Here is a 24,770-nt window from a genome sequence, read left to right as displayed (position 1 = left end):
TGGGCAGGAGCAGCAGTGTGTAGCACACGCTTCTTGATTAGACCGGGGTTTGAGCCCGTGACCACCAGATATGGAGGATATGGAAAGGTCAGTGAATGACCACCGCATATCCCCGGAGCAATATGGCCTTAGTTGCTAATGCTCCTAAAAACCAAAAAATAAAATAAAATTTTGACTTATTTTGACTACTGTAGCAGAATTTCTGTATAACAATAGTTACCAAATTAAACTTTGTTTCTTTTTCCTACTAACTTAACCTGGCATCATGCAGTTTTATTTCCTTTCCTATCCTAGGTTACACTTAAACTTCTATTATCAGGTTCCATTGTATTAAAAGTCCACATTATCATAATATGCTGGGACTGTAAAGTAAGACAGTTCACAGTTACCTAAACATAATAATAATTGCGAAACCGAATTCAAAATTATTATTAAATATTAGTAAAAAAAAATTCATATAACCTCTAATGCTGAAACCATAAGTAATTTAAAATATTTTTATAGATTTTTTATAGTTTTATATATCTTTAGCAAAAAGAATACAAATGCCTACCTCTTCATCTATTTCATCTTGAGCTAAAATGGCTTGTAAAAATTGCCGACGTTCTGTTCCTGTTGATTTCTGATCAAACATTCCAGCTTGAATTACTTTCTCATCAAGATTTAGCTTATATTTTGCAGCTGCCAAAATTCTTTCTTCTACAGAATTTACAGTTACTAATCTTAATACACGCACTTCATTTTGCTGACCAATACGATGAGCTCTGTCCTGGGCTTGCAAATCCTGTAAAAAGAACAGGAATATAGGTTGACAAATGGAAATGATTATGAGTGTAAATGGAATTGGTTTTTGACAATCAAAGTATTCATTGTAAATATCAACTTCTTTCTGTACATAATTCAAGAAACACCTTAACAGAAACAAAATCCCAAAATTAGTAACCTGGCTGTTGTTGGGTTTGAATTTGTACAGTTCCTAGACAATAAATCATTCAAATTAGACTAAATAAGCATGAATTATAAAATCAAGTTCATACAGACTAACACAAAATGAATTTGTATGAAAACACAAAAGTGTAATTTTAATTACTTAATAAGATTTATTCTTCTTTCACAAAGTGCAATAGACTATGGAAGCTTTAAGCATACAGAAGGCCAAAAGGGCTATAAAAACACTAATTGCTATTTAGCAAAAAAGAAGTGAAGGATATCTGTATGCAGTAAAACCTCGATTTGATTGACTAATTTCATCTTTTTCATTTGAACCTGAGGTTGTGAAAAGCCTGATTAATAAACTTCCCTTTTTTTACTCTGTGGCTCCTGATAACATACATTTTTGTATATATACAAGAAAGACAAATGACTGTTGCATGTACATCTCAGTCTGCAGGCATTTAAATGGGCAGTGTTGGTTCAATCCTGATAAAACCTTTGAAGATATAAAAGATCATTTGTGGAACCCATCGGCTTGATGGGTTCCACAAATGTTGACAAAAGCAAAAGGCATGCCACAATTTATCGTAAAAACTGCTAGTTTATACATTTCACATCCCATGGTCTCCACTTTTAACCACTGATTAAAGTTTCAACCCCCCCCCCCCCCACACACCATTCTATGTAATAATGTCTTTCTAGTACTGAAAGTTAACACCTATTTGCCTATGGCTACCTCTTCATACCTAAAACTGATGCCTAAACTCTATTGCCCCTGCCCAGTCACATTCTACCAGTCATTTTCCAACATACATTATGGAAAGAAGGGTATATCTACAGTTACTAATCTATTATAAACCCTTTTCTCATTACCAATGCATTTGAACGAAAGCTCAGCTGATAATAGTCTATCTTGATATGCAGTCTGCAACTGATTTAGTTTAACACTGATTCATTTTTCTACTTCAGAATTTCTTTGATATCACAGATTACATTCTCTTCTAATAGCCTCACTGCTTAGCCATACTCTAAATTTTTCCTATAAAGACTGTTAACAAAATCTATCTATATTGACATACTTCAAGGCAGGACCCAGTCTGCATTTCTTTTCTTCTCCCTTATCAGTTGTTCTTGAAATTCCATATATCCAGTGGTGAGATATAGTGGGCTCGCCCATTGTTATTTTTTTTTTAAATTTGCGAGCCCATTGTTGGGACGATCAATTATTTTACAAATGAAATCCTGAATGCAATTATTGAGTATCCAGAGCCGATACTACGGTGGGATGAGCAGGGCCCATTCCCAGCATTTTAATGACGCAATCGATTGGTTGTGTATTTTAAAATTGCTTCATTTTTGATTTAGTTACAGTCAGATTTCTGTTTAACCAACTTCTTTATACCAAATTTTTTAAAAAATTCCTCTTGGTAATTAAATTTAAAATACAGTAGTTTCCGTAGAACGAAAATAATTTCCATGTAACGAACAGATTAGGAGAGACAACTTTGTATGCATGGTTCTCACCTTTGGCCTTTAGGTAATTAGAAAGCGTGAATTAAGGGTGAAAGGATTAACGTTCCATAAGGTTAGTGGTGTTCGTAAAACTTATGCAGCCACATTCCAAGAAGTCGCACTCGTCAATCTGCTTTCCATAGTCAGTCAGTGAATTAAGAAGATTCCAGACACGGATAATAGCCTCTGGTCAACCTGTGTTTTGGTTCCCCTTTACTCCGACAAATGGACGTATGTTTTTCGGAGAAGTGAGTGATCCACGCGTTTCAGTAAATTTCTCCGTCTATGTTTACATGGTCACAGTAGCTGAATATCTGAGTGATTCCGATATTTTGCACAGTATTCAAAGAACTAATGACAGTAGCAACGTAGGGGGGTGGGATTGAGGCAACTAAGATATTATATAAACTTTACGAAAATGAAATCTTGGCAGATTTTGAAATTTCGTCGAAGCTTTCACTATGTAGAAAATGTTCTAAAATATAATGGCAGAGGAACAATAATTTAAAAAAAAACTTTATCCATTATATCACCAATCTCCAAAATCCAGCGCGAATTAAAGATGACTGCTAAAGAACTTGATGTGGAAACTACAAAGATCGGTCGTGTGTTCGAGCTACAAAGAACAGCTTGTAGCTTGCAGATGGTAATTGCAGGTTAAGGGAATTATCACACTTTGTGCAAACATTTTGAATCAGAAGATAAATATTCGGGATTGTTAAATCGACTTTTAAATCTGGAATTTCACAAAAGCACTAATGATCGACAGGCTGCAGGAGCTCTATTACATTTCAGAAGCTTTACAGAATCACTATGGTAAAAGCAGATAAATTATTCGAACTATCACTATCAGTAATTTGAAAAATTCTGAAGGAAATTATAAAGCTAAAATTGAGAGCAGGTTGAAGTGTAGAGAATTTGAAGGAATCGAAAGTAAGAACAGCAGAATTACCTTGTGACAAGTTATTAAATGCATCGTTTTATCATTAAAGGATAAGTTATTAATGCAACAGGGTAATTTTAAATTAAATAAAGAAAATAATGATACCTCAACAAAATTTTAAACATATTCTACTGGAAATCGTGGAATTTGAAAGAACTTTCGTCTGTGTCAAGACTGTGAAAACCGTATAAGAAATTTGTTTTCTGATAAAATATGAAATAAAAAATTAATGATTTTAGAGATTTTGCCGAAGACAGTTTATCTTTAAAATCGAGTGAAATTCCCTTTACAATTAAGAAAGCCAGAAATATCTTTGAAACCATTAAGATTAGCAGTCCTGAAGCTGAGCGAGCTTTCAGGGTAATGAATAATATCGTGTGAATGAAAAATGTTGACAATTAAACATGTTGCAGATTATGATGATCACACATCTAAATGGAAAACCATTCAATTTGATCCGGATTGTTATGTCAAATCATTCCTCCGTAATATTAGCTCAGCTATTGAGCAAAGAAGATCTTAAAACAAATATTAATAAAGCAGTAAATTGCATATGGCAATTTTAGAATTAAAATTTTCTTGAATATTTGTGCAATCTTTTTTTCATGTAATCTGTGATTTTTGTACCTTTTCTAGAACAGTTTGTTTTTTATGTAATATTTGTTTTTATATTCTAGAATGTTTTGTGATAATTCGTTATTTGTAATATGAGAAATATTTTTGTTATTTTTTATTCTCAATATCAAAATTTTTTCATGAAAAAAAAAAAAATGTATCCATTACATTTCCCTAGTTGTAAAAAAAAAGAATAAAAAGTTGCGCATCTGCCGAGCACGCCTGGTAGACGGTTTTATGTGAAACAACCTTCGCAGATGTGACGTCATACTATTCAAAAATTCCAAAAAGTTAGAACTCGAGATATCATACTGGTCACGAAAAATGCATCACGCGCTCTAATTTAATCATACTACTAGTGAATGTTCTGCACAGACTAGTGATCTCAGCGTGAGAAGCGCCTCTGGCAGATGCCGCGGGTGACATCACTTCTGTGACCGATCAGATTTACTCGGTAGGTACCCCCCCCCCCCAAAGGATATTTCAAAAATCAGCAAAAGTGCGAGCACACCACTGCATATATCTCCTATGCACATGATCTTGAAATATATGACCCTCTGACACACTTTATCTGAATCACTGACCAACAATATATTAATCAATAAAGTTTTAGAAACTATTTCTGAACACTCCATATTTAGCAGTATGAATACCAGCTTTAAAATTAATGCTCAGAATTCAGCCCTCTTTTACAAAAAATAAACAAAATAAAATAAAAAGAAAAAGAAAAGAAAAGAAAGAGAGAGAGAAAATTATGTACCAGGTACATAATGAGTTGCTGCCGCTCTACTCTGAGACTGATGGTGTCACTGATAATGTAGTAGTAGTAGTGGCATGTGATGCAAGAAAGCAAATGTATGAGCTTATGCAGCACAGCCAAAAAAAAAAAAAAAAAATCACACCATTCCCTCCAAATGCATGTCCAGTTCCTCCTTAAATTTATTCAACCTATCAACTTCCACAACGACAGATGGAAGTTTGTTCCAGCAATTAACCACCCGCTGGCTAAAGGCAAATTTCCGCACATCTATTCTACATCTGTCTTTTCTTAATTTGAATTTATGACCCCTTAGGTTTGTAATCTGAACAAGTGGAAGGATCCCATTAGAATTCAGCGTGCTCACCCCATTCAAGGCCTTATATATACCTCAATCAGATCACCGCGCAGGTGCCTAGTCTCCAGCCACTGCAATTTGCAGAACTTAAGCCTCTCTTGGTAAGAGGATCCCTTCATTCCCCTCACCAATCTTGTTGCCCTTCTCTGTACACGCTCAAGTAAATCTACATCCTTCCTAAAATGAGGCCTCCAGACCTGTACGCAGTACTCAAGGCGTGGCCTGACCATTGCCTTATACAGAGGGATAATCATCTCCTTTTCCCTGCTAGCAAAATTCCTATATATCATTGACAAAACCCCATGACCTGCCCTGGCAGCCTGTCTGTATTGCTCAGAGAACTTCATATCTGACTGCACAATTACTCCCAGATCTTTTTCATTTTCTACCACCTTCAGTGTAGTACCACACAGTTGGTACGTTTCTCTGGGGTTACTTCTACCCATATGCAGTACTTTGCATTTGTCAAGGTTAAACTTCAGTTGCCACTTCTTAGCCCATCTTCCCAAATTATCTAGATCCTGTTGCAGTAGCACACTGCCTTTACTGTCATTAACAACCCTGCCAACCTTTGTATCATCTGCAAACTTCGACATTAAGCCTGATATACCTTCATTAATATCATTGATAAATATACAAAACAACAGTGGACCTAACACCGAACCCTGTGGGACCCCACTAATAACATTAGTGCAAGAAGAGCAGCACCCATTGATTACCACCCTCTGTCTTCTCCCACTTAACCGTCCTTTTATCCATTGTAGCAACTTACCCTTAATACCATTCTGCTCCGTTTTGTACAATAGTCTTCCATGCGCAACAATGTCAAAAGCTTTCCTGAAATCCAAATATATAATATCAAAATTATTTTTTGCATCCAGTTCCTTTGTAACCACATCATAATATCCTATCAAATTTTTCAGACAAGACTTTCCCTTAACAAATCCATGCTGTGTCTGAATTATTGCTGCAGTCTTGTCTGGATGATCCTGCAATGCATCTTTAACCAGCGACTCCATTATTTTACCCGGAACAGAAGTTAAACTAACTGGTCTGTAATTACTCGTGTCACCCTTCGATCCCCCTTTGTGAATTGGGGATACATTTGCACATCTCCAGTCCGTGGGAACCTCCCCTGAGTCCAAGGATGCTCTCATAATTATGGCTAAGGGTTTGCTTAGTTGCTTTGCCACCTCCTTTAATATAACTGGATAGATCCCATCCACCCCAGGTGCTTTTCTTACATTTAACTTCAACAATTTCTCTTCCACTTTGCTCTCAGTTATTACAAGATCATTAAGCACCCTGCTACAATTTGATAACCTTCTGCCTTTTTCAAACCTTAATAATTCCTCACGTGTGAATGTAGATGCAAAATACTCATTCAGTTTGTTTGCTATCTGAGCAGGATCATCAACAGTCGAACCATCGATGTCAAGTGGACCAATCAGATTCATCCCCTTCCTTTTATAGTTTATATATGTAAAGAAATCCTTGCTGTTTTTCTTAGCATCTTTTGCCAAGGATTTCTCGTAATCTGCCTTCGCCTGCCGAACCTCCTTTGTGACCTGATTACAGATTAACTTATATCTGCCATAGGCTTCTGAGTCGCTTGATAATTTATATGCATCCCATGCATTTTTCTTCTCTGTTACGAGTCTCATTAGTTCATTTGACAACCATTTAGGCCTAAACCTTGAACAATATTTCTTAATAGGTATGAAACTTTTAGTAGCTTCCACGATTAATTCCTTGAATGCTTCCCACTTAGAATTTACTGTTGGTAACATCGTCAGTTGATCCCACTGTACAGAATTTAAAACCTGTTGGAGACCACTGTACTCGCCTTTACGGAAGCAAAAACCCTTTCCTTTACCCCTGATGGTAATTAAATCTTTAAGTAAATCCCACGTCAGTACACTGTGATCACTGCCACCTAGTGGTTCTTTTACCTGCAAATTCCTAATACATGAATGATCACTGCTGATAACCAGATCAAGAGTATTACTTTCTCTGGTTGCCTCTCGAACATGCTGCTGCAGAAAACAATCATCCAATAAATCCACAAAAGTCTGACTAGTGTGTGAGTGCCCAACTCACAAGTTCCAGTCAATATCTGGGAAGTTAAAATCCCCCATTATAAGACATTCCGATTTACTAGCCCACTCTATTTCTCTGTACAATTGTTCATTGTACTCATTCGAGTCAGTTGGGCCTATAACACACTCCTACTCTAATTTTTGAGAAAGCAAAAATTAGAGTAGGAGTGTGTTATAGGCCTAACTGATTCAGCAGTGCACTGTTCATCTATATCAACTGGATGCACTTCTTTTGATTTTATGTTTTTCTTTATTAACAGCATAACACCTCCTCCCTTCCTATCCTGTCTATCCTTTCTGTACACATTGTACTCCCCAAATTCCAGTTCGGCATTCCTTATATCTGTGTGACACCACGTCTCTGATATCCCAACAATATCCGCCTTTGATGTCTTGACCAACACTTCAAATTCATCAAATTTATTTACTATACTTCTAGCATTGGTATACATGCAAGTATACATGCACCTATTCCTATTCCCAGCCACTCTAACACATCCCATTTACCCACCTGTTTCACGATGACTGACATCCGTCCCTGAAACCCCCAACACCCCTCGCTCCAGGTCGCTACTTATTCTAATAGAAGTTGTGCAAGAATCACCTTCACATCTGCCTACAGCTACTGTTAAACTATTAGTCCTTGTATCTCCCCAAGCTATCAGTTTTCCGACCCACCTAACACTGCCTCGATAGCATCAGCAAATATTCTTGCACCCTTTCTATTTAAGTGTATCCCATCCCTGTAGAAGCAATCTCTCCTGTTAACAAGTACAGTCCAGGCTGAAAAAAATTCTACCCTTTGAGTCTTGCACAATCTTTCCAGGGCCGAATTGATCGACAAGGCTCTCATCATATACTCCCTCCTATCATTCTGGGCAGAATTGCAGACACTTTCAAATTCAACCCTAATTCACGGCTTTTTTTCATCAGTAACCTGTACTTGTTAAGTAATTCTGCCGGTCTCCTATTCTTAATATCATTAGTGCCAACGTGTACAACTATATCGCCTTTTGTGCCCTTAAAAGATGATATCTGCTCTACGTCATCAACCTTTGCCCATGGCAGACATACCCTGGTCCTGTTCCATCTATCCTTTCTACAAAGTGGCAGCCATTAAAAACGTCTTTACTGCAGGAACTCGTTATGAAACTGGTACAGTAAAATAAATAAAAAAGTATTGCTGCATTATTTTTATTGACAAAATAATTTCAATACAATGAAATATAATGAATGGAATTCTTCATTGTAATAGTGTACAATGAAATAATTTGATAAAATATTATAATAACACTAAAATTATTGGTCCATGGTAACTGAAATAAGAAATAAGATATATAATTTTGACACTCAAATGATTTTAATTACTGAGTGAAAACTCCATCGATTGTCATTCCATTATGTGTAGTATTTACTAAACTATTTGTCTTAATATCTAAATTGAAGACATCTTTCATAAATTTACAAAACTTCTTTTCAGCCGCAGAATTTAATTCTAGATTGAAATCACCAACGAGAACTATAAGTATACGATCCAGTGGCTCTTCCAATAATTTTGCAACTTCAATGGAATATGGCATCAAATTCTTGTTTTTGAATTTTTTAATTACATCTAACGACATCCCTGAGTGATGTATAGAGCAATGATGAAAATAGATTCATTATTGAATTTGCACAAAGGTCCACAAATGTCTTCAATTTCATCTGATACTGCTGTCGCATTGCTGTTATTATATTGTGCAAAGATATGTCGTGTACTGATGTCAGATGAACCTTCATGTTGATATATCACAACACCACCACTACAAACATCTGACCTTTTAAATTGAGTCACACACACGGGAATGGTTTAAGTAATATATGTTCATCATTATCCAACCACGTTTCACTTAATATCAGTATTTCAGATTGCTGTAAGATTATGTCAGTCTTAATATCTCGAACATGGGCCCGTAAACTTTGTATGTTCATTGACGACATAGATATACCACTTTGTATTAAATCTTGCAGTTCATCCTGTAGAGATGGTAGCTTATTATTTTTCAAGCGATCTAGTTCAGCACAAAGTTCTATATTACTAGTAGCTTTGTTGTGATGAAATGTGAAATCGTCGTGGGGATTTGTAATATATAAACCTTCAAATGAGGTTACTCAAGATAATGCCACATATACAAGTTGCTGTTGATGATCTTTCTCATAATTATATACAACTTTGTCGAAGGTCCCTCCTTAAGATTTATGTATATTCAAAGCATAAGCACATACTAAAGGAAATTGTGTACATCTGCATGTTAATTTCCTATTGTTCTTGAATGGAATCATAGTTCATCATTTTATAATAGGTACAGATTGACGGTAAATGTTTATCTTTCATATATTGTTTATAACGAGATTGAAGGTTATGTCCTATTTTTGACTCAGAAAATTTCATCCATACTCATTTAACTGTTTTGTCATCCTAAATTTCGAAATATACTAAAGTATCGATTGCACCATTTACCAATCCATCGACCACATCTATATTTGTAGTAATCATGTACAGCAGGGGTGGCCAACAAGTCGATTGCGGCTTTAATTTCGGTTGATCACGACGAATTTTAAATACAGTAAACCCCCGCTATTCGCGGTATCTGTATTCGCGATCGCGGATTTAATATAAAATGAAACCTAAAAAATGTGAATTTTAAAGTGCCGTGAATATTTTCCGCCATAAAAAAACATGGGCGTGGCTAAAATTATCTTTCCCGGTCAAAACAGCGCTCAGTGGGTGGGGGAGAGGGGTGACAAAATCGCGAGCGTGGATGTTTCTCGCTAATCCTTGTTCAGTATGTGTTATGCGCTTGTCATGGAAGGTTTCGTCGTTTGCTTTTAAATTTATATGCTTATAAATTGAATAAATTTATCAATTTATAAATTGATGTGCTTACAAAAGTGATAAATCTACCGTTTTGCAGTGTAAAACAGACTTTTTCGAGTGTTAACAGAAGAAAGTGACTTTATTGTGGACAAGTTCTTTCTAACCCGTACAAAAATGTGGCTACGAATAACAAGGGAAATGCGAAAAGATCGAAGAAGGTGATGACATTAGCGAATAAAATTGAGTTATTAGACAAAATTTCTAATGGTGAAAGTGTCTCCTCAATGGCAAAACATTATAAAATCAATGAGTCAATGGTACAATCAATCAAAAAATCGGAAATAAAAATCCGCCGTAGTGTCCGTGAAAACGCGCTAATTGCTTCAAAAATTTGCTCTGTAACTCATGATGTTAAATTAGAAAAAATGAAAAGATGCTTTAAATCTGTGGATAGAAGACCAAACTCAAAATGAAATTCCGTTAAGTTCACTTATCATTCGTGAAAAAGCAAAACTCCTTTATCAACCCTTTAGCAAAACTGGTGATAGCACTGGCGGGATAAGTTTTTTAGCTTGCAAAGGCGCTAGTTTGAAAGATTTGTTTGAAATTTCTAATAAATATTACATTTAATATTAAACTGTTTCTTATTTTCATTTCGATGCATATGCCTGCATTTCACTATGTACTGTCAATGTACATAGTCATATTATGAAGGTACATATAATACATACATAGACAAAATTTTAGACTAGTTTTCCTTATATATTACACACTTTGGAACGGATCCCCTTTATTACTATGGGAGCCATAACTCAGTATTCGCGTTTTCGGTATTCGCGACATTTCTCAGGAACGTAACCCCCGCGAATAGCGGGGGTTTACTGTATATATAAAAAATAGATTGGTCAAAATCTAAATATTATTATTATGCGCTCCACTGCATACTCTAATTATAAATCGGCTAAACTACGTAACTACTCTTTTCGCCATGCAGCCGCTAGGCTTGTCTAATGAAAATTCATGCAGTTATGTGGTGGAGAGCATAGTGTATGTGTTGAATTCTTATTTAGCTTACTTAATATTAATAACTGGACAGTACTTATATGTTAATTTAATACCTTTGATTTAAAATGAATACTACGAAAAAGAGCAAAATGTATCATTTTCATCAAGGGTGGGAACTAGAATACCTTTTTTTTGTAATAATAATAGAAAAATGCTGTTGTTTGATTTGCAATGCTTCCGTGGCTATACCCAAAAAAAAAAAGGAAATTTAGAAAGGCAATTCAATGCACTGATTAGTAATGTTTCTGTATATAAATACCAATTTTTGGCAATGGCTAAGGATCTCAAAGGAAAATAAATCCAATAATTTTGCAAATATGCGAGATCATTTGCAAAAATATCCTGTTTTTGAATTTAATAGTGAAAAATATGTTTCCGAAATTGAGAAAGTTGTGGATGATTTTGAAACTAGATTACAGTGATTTTAAAACAATTGAAGACATTGTCAATATATTTCTTATCCATTTAATGTCGACTTAGATACGAAACAAATTGCAAAAAATATGATGAGATTTTTCACAGGGAGAAAATATTACTTGAAAATGAAATTATTACATTTTGAAACGATATTTTCCTAAAAGCCAGGTCATCAGAAGAAGACTTTTGGAAATATGTTTGCCGAGAAAAGTACCTAAATGTAAAAAAATGCAGCGAACTTTTAAATTCCTGTTTTGGTTCCACATATCTATGTGAATCGGCCCTTTCATATTTGAAACAAACAAAGACGAAGAATCGCTCTACTCTTACGGACTTGCATACAGAAGATTCTTTATGGTTGGCCTTATCACTGTATATCCCCGATTTTGAAAGCTTGGCAGATGACATGAAGACACAAACTTCGCATAAATTAAAATTTTAAATACGTGTGAATTTAAAATAAGAATTCTGAGTTGTATTTAATTTTAAAATTTATAAACATTTTTTAATGTGTTGATTAACTTTTTTAACCATGTGCAATGAATTTCTTGAGATGGTAGATCGTGGCACATTTTGAAGAAAAAAAGTAGATTGCATCACAAATCAAGTTGGCCACCCCTGATGTACAGTTTTCCTTTCAATAATGGTAGAATGTATGGAAGTCCTGCAGTTTCAGTCACACTGATATTTTATGAATTTTATTTCAAATCCCTTGCGGACATAAATTAGTAGCATCTTCTTTGGTAACAAATCTCAATTCTATAATTTTAAGTTCATTTGGTTATAATGCTTTTTCATTGCCTATTTTTGTAAGAATTTTAGAAAATGTACTATCAGACTGTCGAACAACTTGTACTAATTCATGAAATTGTAGTGAATGCATAATTCTGAAGCAATCTCTAATGACTTGTTTATAAATTCTTTCGATTCCAATATAGAACGAGTAACGTTAACTGTTATTCCTACTGATTTAAATGCAATTTGCAAATTTTCTGCAGTACACATTCGGATAATTTTCATTGCCATATATAGCAAATGTTGGGGAGTTACTCCATGATGATCAGATCTACAAATTTCACTTGATGCTGTAAAGGGAGTAATTTTCAATCCATTTTTAAATTTTCGTGCATGTCCCAAATATATAGCTGGAAAAGAAAGTTCTTCTGCATGTATATCAAATATGAAACTTGTTGATGATTTCTGACCTGGTGCTATACATAAATATTTATCTTCAGACCATAATAATGTTTGTTGTTGAATTAACAATAGTTCATCATCATTGTTGACAGGTTCCACAATTTCATCTGAATGTTCCTGCTCGCTATCATCATTTGTCCCACAGAAATCGTCATTCACTTTTATGCCGCAGAATTTATACAAAGGTGAATTTATCAAATACTGTAACCATATTTTCACTATTTTCTTCCGCACACATCCTTGTAGATATGATTTATGTATGAGTCTTCATTTTATATGTATATTAATATCATAATCATCATCTAATTCTTTAGGTAGTTGATGAATCATCGTATTTACATTAATTGGTACATTTATTACTTGTCCAATTTTGTCCATGTTCATAACGTAAATGATGAATTTGCATAAAGGTTAATCATGGTGATATCAAAAGCAGTTACAACATCCAGTGGAGGCAATCAGTAGAATATGTTGGATATATAAATCCATTTGACGTGGCCATAGTTGGTATCCGCCTCTCTTTTAATGAAGTATGACATGTATTACACGTCATGAAAGTACTCACTTCTTGTAAACAAAATTCATTTGAAGTAATTCATATGGAAATGGTTTCAAATCTAATTGAAACCATAAACGATCACAAATATTACAACTAAATCCAAATGAGTTTTTGTATACTAGTTTTTAAAACTCACTGTCAGCTCGTGTAGACACAATAGGGATGTAATCAGGAATCTCATTATTAGCCATTTCTAATGTCGTTTTTTTTTTTGTGCACGATATTCCTTCATTCGTTCTCCTGCAGTTTTAGATTCCTGATACAGGCGTAGTAGAACTCTGTGGTTGAACTTCATTATGGTTCAGAATAGTTTGAATTTCTAATTTCCTTTTCTTCCGTTCACGATATTCCTTCATTATTTCAGCTCGAGTTTTTTTTGGGTGCAGTTTGGGAACTCCCAGGCATAACGAAACACTCTTGTCAAATTTCACCTGGATTCACATTTCTGTCCAACTTCCCTTTCTTTCTTTCACGATATTCCTTTGAACACTGGGCTGTAGATTTTGGCATAGTCACTCGCATATTGATTATTATGCTGATATAACGTAGCACGTCACTGCTCAATTGTACTTTTGTCACTGCACTTGTTGCATACAATTGAGTTTTCTTGGGCGCATGCATTGTACTTGTTGCATCACTGCAGCAACAGGTACAACACATGCACACCGGGTTTTGTGATGTTTTCTAGGTAATGTAATGCTTTTTTCCAAATAACGCCAGTAAAAACATTTTTAATATCACTTTCCTTTTCTTCTGATATTTAATTCTCAACTTGTCGATAACCTCCATCCACAAAGACATGAGGATCCATTTTGATAATAAAATCACCATTAAAAAAAAAAAAAAAAACCTATACCAACCAAATATCTATAGGAGTACCACAAGGGGAAGTCTTCTCTGGCCACCTCTTTACTGCCATTATCTCCACTTCCATAAGCCAGAGATCAGATGTATTGTCTTACGCAGATGATTTAACAACACTGACCACCATCCAAGCAAACACAGACCCCTCTAGGATCACAGAGGAAATTAACAGTGTCATCCTTGCACTAGCAGGCTACCTTAAACAATTTGGCCTTAACATTAATCCAGAGAATGTCTGAGAAGTACATGCTCTACTCCCTGAAGATAGAAACAACAATCATCTCGCCGCCAACATCAGTGGTGTTTCCACCCCAACTATTCCATATTTGGGGGTTGTCTTTGACACAAAACTCACTTTCAATAATCACATTGACAAACTCATCAGTCGTGCGGCACACCTGAAATGGAGAGTGAAACAATATCTGTATTATATCTCAGACAGGGTTACAGCAACAAAATATGTCAGAACCATTATATACTCCCCACTATTTTATGCGGCTGAAATCTGGGCGTCAGCAGCACCTATAATCAGAAAACCATCTGGGCAGCAGGATATTGGCTCTTCAAATGGCTAACCTACAAGCACAGGTTACCACCCCATGTTCATACCCAGGCTGCCCTCTCTCATTGATGAAAAAAGACTGGTAATCACAGTAAAGATGTTGACCGGTCTGTTCACATCTTCATTCTGTGATCTCTGTGGCTGGAGAATTCCATCTGCCCAGCTCAGACCCACCCCAAATATTTGCCCTATTCATTCACACCTCCACCTATGAGATCGTTTCGTACCATACCAGATGCTCGGACAAATCCAGGACATTGACGCCAACATTAAGTTGTCCTCACTCATCTATATCGTCAACCGATGATATAGATGTGGGATACTTGGCCCAACACACTCCATAGACTGCAAACTATCAGCTGCATCTGCCAATCTCCAAACCCCTTAACTAATGCAGGGAATGGTGACTACAGGGGGATGCGGTGCCACCGTCTCTTGACAAAGTATTGCAACCCATTGCAACCATCTAGACGGAAGTGAAAATGCCCCAGTTGGAGACTCATGTGAATTAATTAGTGAGAATAACAGGAAATGAGCCTGACAGTGCTCTTGCTGCTCTCCCCCATGAACTGTGAGGACAATAGTCACTATTGTAAATCGTATATATATTTGTCAATTCGTTTTATCCCTATTTCATTTAATGTCATCTTGTTTTTGTTCTTTAATGTCTTATAGTATTTAATGTTTTTGTAACACCTGTTATCTGTAAACCCCTGGCCTTTTGGCTATGAAGGGAAAGTTACAACACTTAATCTTTTAACCAGTTACTATCAAATGTTGCAATAAAGACACTCTCCCTCTCTCTCTCTCTCTCTCTCTCTCTCTCTCTCTCTCTCTCTCTCTCTCTCTCTCTCTCTCTCTCTCTCGTATTTACCCAATTCAGCTGCTTTGGATCCCCTCCATAAGAAGAATGTAGGTGCTGAAACAAAATACAGTCCATATCAACAACTCTAAAATTCTTTTCAAATATGCCTCCAGCTTTCTGTTTTCTTTCATGACTTATGGATCTGAAATCTTGACTGGTTCCTCAGTACCCAACAAAAAAAATGCTTTATTCTACTGAGTACTAACTTGTGAAATGGTTCAACTTGAAATCCAGTTTTCAATATACAATTTCTAGTCTCAGATCTACCTAATTCTTGGCTGCCACTTCTCTTAACAGGAATATTTTTTATTTTAGAAATATTTTAGAAAATTGTACAGTAATATCTTGCTTTCACCCCCTGATTTGACAAAGTAGCATCGTTTAATCATTGTTCAAAGGCAGCATTTTAGTATTGCCGAGAAATACTAAAATGGCATCCATCCTTGATTCCCATAAAAAGTTTTCTGAAGGGCACTGGCAAGTTCATAACCACTCTAGTTAATCAAACAGCTAAATACTGATATTAATCTGCTTTCTCTAGGTAAAACATACATTGAAAATAGCAAGAAAATCACAAGTTTACCAGAAAAAGATTATCTGCTACACATTTAAAAACCTGAGATCACCAGGACAGCTGTTTCTAAGCTTACAGGTTTCTCATCAGATGGTAAACAATGTTTCTGTTTAAGTGGAAAATAATGGAAATTTTGTTTCCCCATGGAAACAAAATTAAATGAAATATAACATAAGTTACATAATACATCAATATATATAGCATAGAATTTTTATTTGGTTTCATCTACTACACTGAAATATAACTGTGTAGTTTACTGCATGGCAGAAACATAGCCCAATCCTAGGAGTTAAAGGTACACATAATGGTCATTATGTGTTTAAAAAGGACGCTTTACTTCTGACATGACTTCGCTGTTCACTTAGCCAGAATACATTATTCACTTCACAGATCAGCACATGTTTGGTAAGTGATACCACCTATAAGGTGGAGAGTATTATATGGAAGTGTTCTACGTACACTATTGAGGTAAACTTCTCTTATTATTTTACAAATATTGATATGAACATAGAACATATTGAGCATTACAGCTCTGGTTCATACTATATAATTTAAAAAGAAATAACAAACTTAGGCAAAACTCAAGGAAGAACTAGATAAATTCTTGGAGGATTTGGATGGTTCAAGTGTGTAGATTTTTTTTTTTTTTTTTTGGCTAATGCTTTATAAGCTCTCTTTCTGCATCATTTACCACTACCAATACTAATACTAATTGCAGTTAATGGTATCATATGTCTCTAAGTTGAACTTAAGCTAAAACTTTGGTGATCAAAAACTCAGCCTTTGGTGGAGTAAAGATACCCCCCCCCCGCCCCATGATTGAAATTGAATAAAATATAACACAATTATTTGGAATTCAGATCACCGGAATTCTGTTTCACAAGGTGAAAGCAAGCTCACATTTTACATTGCTTTAAGGATAGGAAACAATTTCAAATATTCTATTTTCTCCATAAATGCTAGCTAATGTTACTCATTTTGCAATATTATCTTTTGTTTCAATAATGGATGAAATATGAATACTTAATGCAAAACAATTAATTTATTTATTAAAACTTAGCTACAATATCAATAATGTTTTAAAGGAAACTTAAAATAATATGAAAACTACAATTTATTGTGAAAACTGGAAGGAACAATGCTTTGTAGACACAAAAATTCTGGTTCAAACAAACACATCAAAACCAGCAGAAGCAAATGCATGTGGTGCTTACATATGGATTTATTTTACTATATTTTTAATAAAGAAAACAAAAATATAGCTGATAAACATAAACCTGACTGCAATATGTCATAAAAAAAAAAACTTCTCATAAAACTGTAAAAATTACGTACATATGATTACATTGGATACGTACATATGATTACACATACATATGATATTAATACAAATAAATGTAGAATGCTTCACTGGCTGTTACAACATATACCATTAGTCCCTTATAACATGATTGAAAGGATGCCTTCTTTGTGGATATGTTTTCTGCAACATCCATCCATTTGTATCTTACTTTCTGGATAACAGATAAATGAATATGTTTGGCTCTTACCTGATGAGGATTCCAGTCTGAATCAAATATAACAACAGTATCTGCAGCTTGTAAGTTCAGTCCCAAACCACCAGCTCGCGTACTTAATAAGAATAAGAAATAAGGAGAATTAGGATCATTGAAGAGTTCCAGTAAGTGACCTCGATCATCCGATTTAGTTGTACCATCAAGCCGCAAGTAAGGAAATCCTGTGAATATGAAATGTCAAATTAGCACAACAAATTAACATTTAACCTTCAACTTTCAGTTTCTTCATTCCTCAAAATAAAAAAATAAAAAAATATATATATATAATTTCAGTGTCAAAGTTATATCTGGGTATAGGTATTTTAATAAAATCTTAAAGGAAAACACTAATAGAAATTTTAACTATATCTTAAAAGAAAAACTTCAAACACTGTTAAAAAGGATGTTTTATTATAAAAGGTGATAAAAATTTGCAGTTATTTCAAAGTTCATTAAATAAGTTTTTCCTCAGTGCAAGTTACAACCCCAAACAGAAGGAAAAACACCTTTGGAATAAGAAAGTGTAAAAAATGTGACACAGAACAGGAGTAAGTTCAGGAGCACAGGTTCTGTGAACAAGTGGACAAATACCATCAGGACCTGGAGCGTTCTTGGCATCAAGATTCGTCAAAATCCTTCTGACATCCTTTTGATGGAAGACCACAGGAGGCATGGAATGGAATGTATTGGGAATGGAGAGAGACGGTTTACCAAATTCATCAATAGACGAGTTGGAAAAAAAATAGGATGGTAGTAGGTCAGCTTTATCCTACTCAGGCTCAATCACATTGGCAAAACAAAAATTTGTTTCTACAATGGGATTGAGCCTGAGCGGCTTAATATATCAGAGATCTATCTCTCAACGATTGAGCATATACATTTGATGCCTTTTCGACCCCATATCACATATTATGGGAGGTATTTAGACGATGTTCTAGTTATTACTGATAGTAGTAGTAGTACCATCCAAGACATTTTACATTCGTTTAATAATATTCATTCTAGGCTCAAATTTACACTGGAAAGGGAGGATACGGATACAAAGTCATTAAATTTTCTAAAATTCAATGCTTACTTGGGACTCGAATAAAATCCAATTTAACATCCATCGAAAACCTATAAATGCCAGTGTGCTTCTACATTATAAAAGCTATCACCCGTTCACCTACAAAAGATCGATTATCTTTAATCAATTTCTAAATGCCTACAAATATTCAACGACAGAATCTGCTTTGGGCTCAAAAATACAAATATCCCCTTGCTACAATAAACCAAATTGGGTACAAGCTAAGGATAGGATACAAAATATTACACCAACCAACAATAGTAATATCAAAAAATACTTCATTTCTGTCCCATATGTTGAACAGTAGCACAAACAGCTTAAAAGATTCTTTAAAGATACCAAATCTAAAATTGTGGCCAGGCCAATACAGAAATTACACTATACTGAGCAATCACTCATTCCTTTCCTCGTTCGCAACACAAATTAATGACGTGGTATACAACATTTCTTGCAGTGGTTGCGACTTGTCTTACCAGGGTTCGATGCGTTTTTCTTTGAATATTCGTGTTAATCAACATGCGGCCTCAGTTCATGTCGTTCAGCAGCGTCAGAATTAGCCTTTCAGGCCGTTAATGAAAAACTATGTTTTTCATTAACGGCCTGAATAGTTTTTTATTTAACGAGGCCAAAATACTTAGTGTCCAACATAATTATACGCGACTATTAATTGCAGAAACCGTAGAAATTAAATTACACGAAAATTCTGTTAATGTTCGTCGGCCCTATCTCATCTCCGATTCGTGGGCTTTTACGTGCATGCGCGAAAACAAATAATCCCTATTTAAGTTTTATACTCACCCCTATTCGATCATTGTCATCTTCAAGGAAGGAAAATCCTTTTGCAATTTTTTTTTTTTTGTTAAATTCTTTTAATTAATTTTCTTATTTTTTAATTGCGTTAAATTGATTTTTAATTGTGTTAAATTGATTTTTAATTATTTTTTAAATTATTTGTTACTCTAATGTAAGTTTTTCAATTTTTTCATTTTAATTTCTGGACAGTATCATATGGAAGTGTTCTACGTACTATACTGATATCAATGTAGAACATATTGAGCATTACAGCTTTGGTTCATACTATCTAAGTATGTGTGTAATATATATATATATATATATATTAAAGGGGACTCAAATCTAAATACAGCCAGGGAAGGAGCCTCAAATTTAAATATGGCCGGGGCCAATTTCATCCTTAATCCAGAATTGCCCCTAGCACAAAAGAAATACCTAACAGTTCCATTTCTTAAGTAGTTAGGTCCAAACTATTTAATAAGTAATGCTGAAGCTGTGATAATGTCCGACAGATGTCGAGTATTGCTGTGTTTCCCTCGAAAATTTAAAATATAAAATATTCCGTGGTGTCCCTGTAAGTTATCTGCGGTGCCCCGGGGTGTCACAGTGCACAGTTTGGGAATCACTGCTCTAGAGGAATAACTATATGACAGTTTGAGAAATACAGAGTAAAAATTCAATATTACAAGCAACAGTCATGTAACAAAATAAAAATTCGAGAAATTGGAAAAGTGTTATAGTGTACAGGTTGTTGTGCATTTTGTGCCAAACAAGGTATTAACAAAAATCCTCATTGCAAAATTTAATCATACATGCAGTCGCAAAACCTCCTTAATGTCAGATAAAATCTTACTGCATCTCTTTTGACTTAATTCTAAGAAAAGGTAGTTGTTTAAAAATGTTTCATTTTAAATACTGCAATATAGGTATCCTGCTGTCAATTAACACAGAATCTAAGCAAACTTTTTGTGTTCGAACCCATAAAATTAAGTAAATACAGGCAGTTCTCACTTTACGAGTTCCCGGGTTTACGAGTTTTTTTCGCCCCAAGTATCAAGTATCAACAAAATCGAAAATATGAACATTAATTGCAAAAAATGAATGTTAAACATTCATAAATACCACATTCCAAACCACGTGCGTAGCTAAACAATACAGTGTACTCTGCTTTACAATATTAATCAGTTCCAGAGGCACCATCCTATCATTAAAATATCGTAATGTGAACCCAATAACACATTGTTTTTTTGTTAATTCGTTTCAAGCTCTAGGAAGTTGAAATTTTCGCTGTATAACTAAGCTATTTATCTCTCTAAAATGTTATTTTTAAGGTCATTGTAAATTGTATTAGTTACCAATTCAAATCATTAAAATGCACTACGCTTTCATCGTTATCATATGTTCTGTTATAAGAATCAATTTTAAACGCCTTTAAAAATGTGCTTTAGAAAAATAAAGCACATTTTAGCACATTTCTGGAAGTCACGACCATAAAACAATAAAAACAATTTGCACTTTCAGGTTTATTGGGCTTTACTGTTAGTGCATCTAATTATAAATGGGTAGTAAACTTGATGTTATTGCATTTGTGAAAATAACGATACTCAGAATCGCATGGGTTTTTTTACGTTATTATGGTGAAATGTGTTTCCCCTTTACTGAAATCTTTAAGCTTTGTAAACTTGTTACTCCATGTGAATCGTGTTAGTTGCAATTTGTGAATGCCATTAAAAAATGCTTATGCATGCAATCATGAAATTTATAATTAAAAGAGAAGATTATTTTGGAAACAAACGCCTCTTGAAACATTTCTGAAGACAACTCCTTGTGCAACAAACCAACGAGTGCTCAGCCAAAAATGAATGATCAACAAGTGTGCATTTAGTCAATGATAAAGAATAAACATTCTTTAAAATTTGTAAGTCATAAATAATTTCTTTATTATTATAATTTGCATAATATTACAGGCTATGTTTTAATTTCTTTGGATAAATCAATCATTGTTTAAACATAAACTAATTAGTTAACTAATTTAATTAAGAACGTAACCCCTATTTTTAACATTGTCTCTGGGATTTAATTCCCGCTTTATGAGTTTTCACTTTACCAGTGCATGCTAGAAACGAATTAACTCAAAGTCGAGAACTACTTGTACAAATAAAGAGTCTTGTAAAAAAGATTATGAATACATTTTTTCTTCAGATAACTTTATACAGATTACAGATATGATATAATAGAATCATTCAATAACATTTATTTAATTTTTGAAGTTTTAGCATTATAAACTTTAGCTTAACAATTGTTATAATAAATAAAAATAATAGATATAAATAGCTAAAAATTATACAGATTTTTAAATATGCCAGTTATAATAAACAAGGTAACATTTGTAGAAAAGTAGTACTGTTTCCTTTAATGCTTCAGTGAATATGCAATGATTTCTCTTTCTTTAAAAATGACAGTGATGTCAGTTTCGCAATCAGCCACATTTACCTATATGGCTGTCTTAACTGCTTCTTTAGATTCCAGAAATCAAAGTTTTCCATGACGAATAAAAAGACAAATTTTTTTATGTTTGGGAGAAATACATTATTTATTGGAAGCAGAAATTCCAAAATAGAATTGTTCTATTCGTTGTGATATGAACAGGAATACATTTAAACATTTTCTTTTCCAACAGAATCCTCATTTTCTTAAGACCATTAACTTAAATCTCTTTTACAGTTACACTTTTGTTTAATACTAAAAACACTGAACAGGAAATTATTTTCAAGCATTTTAAAAATAATGCTTAACAAAATTTTTAACATTAATTTCAGTTGCTTTTTAAACTTCTCTTTTTTGTATTCTCTCTTATGCCTCTAATATTCAGCTGCACCATGCATAGTATCGTTTTTCAACAACTTGGTGCAGCTGACTGTTAGAGGCATAAGAGGACACTGCAAAAAATAGAAGCTTAAAAAGGAACTGAAATTAATGTTAAAAATTGAAAGATTAATATTACTAAGAGTGTATTTTCTTCCACTTGTAGTAATATTAATCTTTCAATTAACTATGTCTTGAAAACAATAAGAATGATTAGCTACATTACAAATGTAATGACTTAACAAATATGTAAGTATATCTTCAAAGTTCTTATAAAAACTTAAGTCCTTTTAATACTGCTTTTCTGATTTTGGCTTATCACAAAAGTCCATCAAACAATAAAATTTCTCATCACACCGAGACCACCTACTATATCACATGTTAAATCAGTTTAAGCTCTGGGAGGCAACTTACAGTTCTGACTGGATACTTATACATTCTCCAAACAACTACAAGCCAGTATAAGTTTGAGAAATACAGTTCATTCAAACATGCAGTCATAGTGTTATGTTAACAAAGCACAAAAGCATCATTACGCACACTGTGTGTTCAAAACTCACATGATATCACAAAACCGAGTTACATTATTGTAGTCTGTATTTTGTAAACCAATTAGTTTTAAGTGGCTGTACAGGAATATAAAAAGAAAATTTATTTCATTTATAATACTCACACTTCAGAATTATAAGAAATAATTTAATGTAATAAATTAAAAAAATAATAAAAAATAAATAATACTGGAATTTGCACTGGGGCATATTTCTTAATTTATATAGTATGAACCAGAGCTGTAATGCTCAATATGTTCTATATTGATATCAATATTTGTAAAATAATAAGAGAATTCCGTATGATACTCTCCAGAATGGAGAGTATCATACGGAAGTGTTCTACGTACTATATTGAGGTAAACTTCTCTTATTATTTTACAAATTTCCTAATTTAAAAAAAAAAAATCTCCTAAATTAGATAAGTTATCTTGATATGGTTGTACAGAAATCAGTTATGATAATGAGGATTTTCTTCACTGATAAACAAAAAAGATATCACAATCTGTCTTTGCAAATGAGAATATACTTGACAACACATGAATCTTAATTTCTAAAAATGTTTACTAAACTTCATGTTTGAGCATACTTTATACCTAGACAATGTATAGACAATGGTTATTATTTAGCACATAAATAGCTAATTTCATTTCAAACAAAATGTGGATATTATGGCTGTCTGCCAATCTGCACATTGCATGTATGCCATTATATGGGATGAAAAACTAGAAATAAATCAAGGGGGAAGACCTATTCCCTCTGCCTGAGATTGGGCAACTATAGCTCTGACTGAGGAATCCATTAAGAATTCATCTAGTCGCCAACAGGATTTGAATTTGGAATGCTCAAAATGAGTAATAAGCAGTGAAGCCATAGAAGGTATGCAGAATGGTTTTGTATAAATTTGAAAATTTTCTCAATCTACCTTGTATTTCTTAATAATGTGGTATTAATTTATATCTTAATAATGTGGTATTTACTAGGTGGTAGATGACTCTCATCAACCGGTGAAATACCATCACTTTGCTTATTGGAGGCTTGAAGTGGTGGAACCCATGTTTAGCCTCTAGAGCTAAGTTCCGGTCAACCCTTCCCTATCTCTTCCATCATGCAGTATGATTGATGACTTTTGAGGTTATGATGAATGTCGTGGCGAGATCCAATATTCCTTACATTTCGAGGGTACAGCTCTAAAACAGTGTTCGCAGGCCGGCCGCTGGTTAGTACACCAGACCGAACCTATTGGTAACTCTCTAGGAGGCTTCTGGATCAGCTAGTGTATAATCTTGCTACCTCTACTCTGCCAGATAGTGACTGGAGGGAGTCCGAGTAGTGTGTATGCGGGGAGCATTGTCGAGGCCACGTTATGTCAAGGATCTGGGTATGTTCTTACCACGTGTACGCCATATCCAAAAATCTCATTACTACATACAGCATGTCCCACCTACTTTTTCTTACTATTGAATACACCATGAATTGTCAAACTAATAGAGCAAGCTTATCTGTGAAAAGATCTAAACCTCCCAATGACTTCCTAATTCATTTCACAAATATATATGGTCTCAATTCTAATCTCAACGATGTCCATTTCCACTTGCAGTTTGCCAAACCCCATGTACTTTTTCTGACAGAATCTCAGTTATCGGTTGATTCAACTACTGCTCATCTCAGATGCCCAAATTATTCACTGCATGATTCCTTTCGCCTCAAAGGTGATACTTGTGCATATGTCCGTTCTGATATTCCCTGTCGGAGACTTGGCAATT

The 24,770-nt window shown here is 34.3% G+C and overlaps 1 protein-coding gene across 7 annotated transcripts in view; it reads right to left on the bottom strand.

The window, feature by feature from the left end:
• brm (ATP-dependent helicase brm) overlaps positions 1–24,770 on the bottom strand; it is a 714,323-nt gene that overhangs the window by 251,516 nt on the left and 438,037 nt on the right. For all 7 annotated transcript variants that reach the window (XM_090374387.1, XM_090374383.1, XM_090374382.1 and 4 more), the window contains 2 exons: positions 17,728–17,915; positions 554–784 (listed from right to left, as the gene is read on the bottom strand). In XM_090374387.1, the coding sequence (XP_090230513.1) occupies positions 554–784; positions 17,728–17,915 (419 nt within the window). The remainder of the gene's footprint in view (positions 1–553; positions 785–17,727; positions 17,916–24,770) is intronic.

The sequence above is a fragment of the Mastigoproctus giganteus genome, chromosome 5, assembly GCF_048544385.1.
Source record: "Mastigoproctus giganteus isolate SK-2022 chromosome 5, ASM4854438v1, whole genome shotgun sequence".
In the NCBI taxonomy this organism is placed as follows: domain Eukaryota; kingdom Metazoa; phylum Arthropoda; class Arachnida; order Uropygi; family Thelyphonidae; genus Mastigoproctus; species Mastigoproctus giganteus.
The sequence above is the reverse complement of the archived record's forward strand: the minus strand, read 5'-3'. Positions and strand labels throughout refer to the sequence as shown.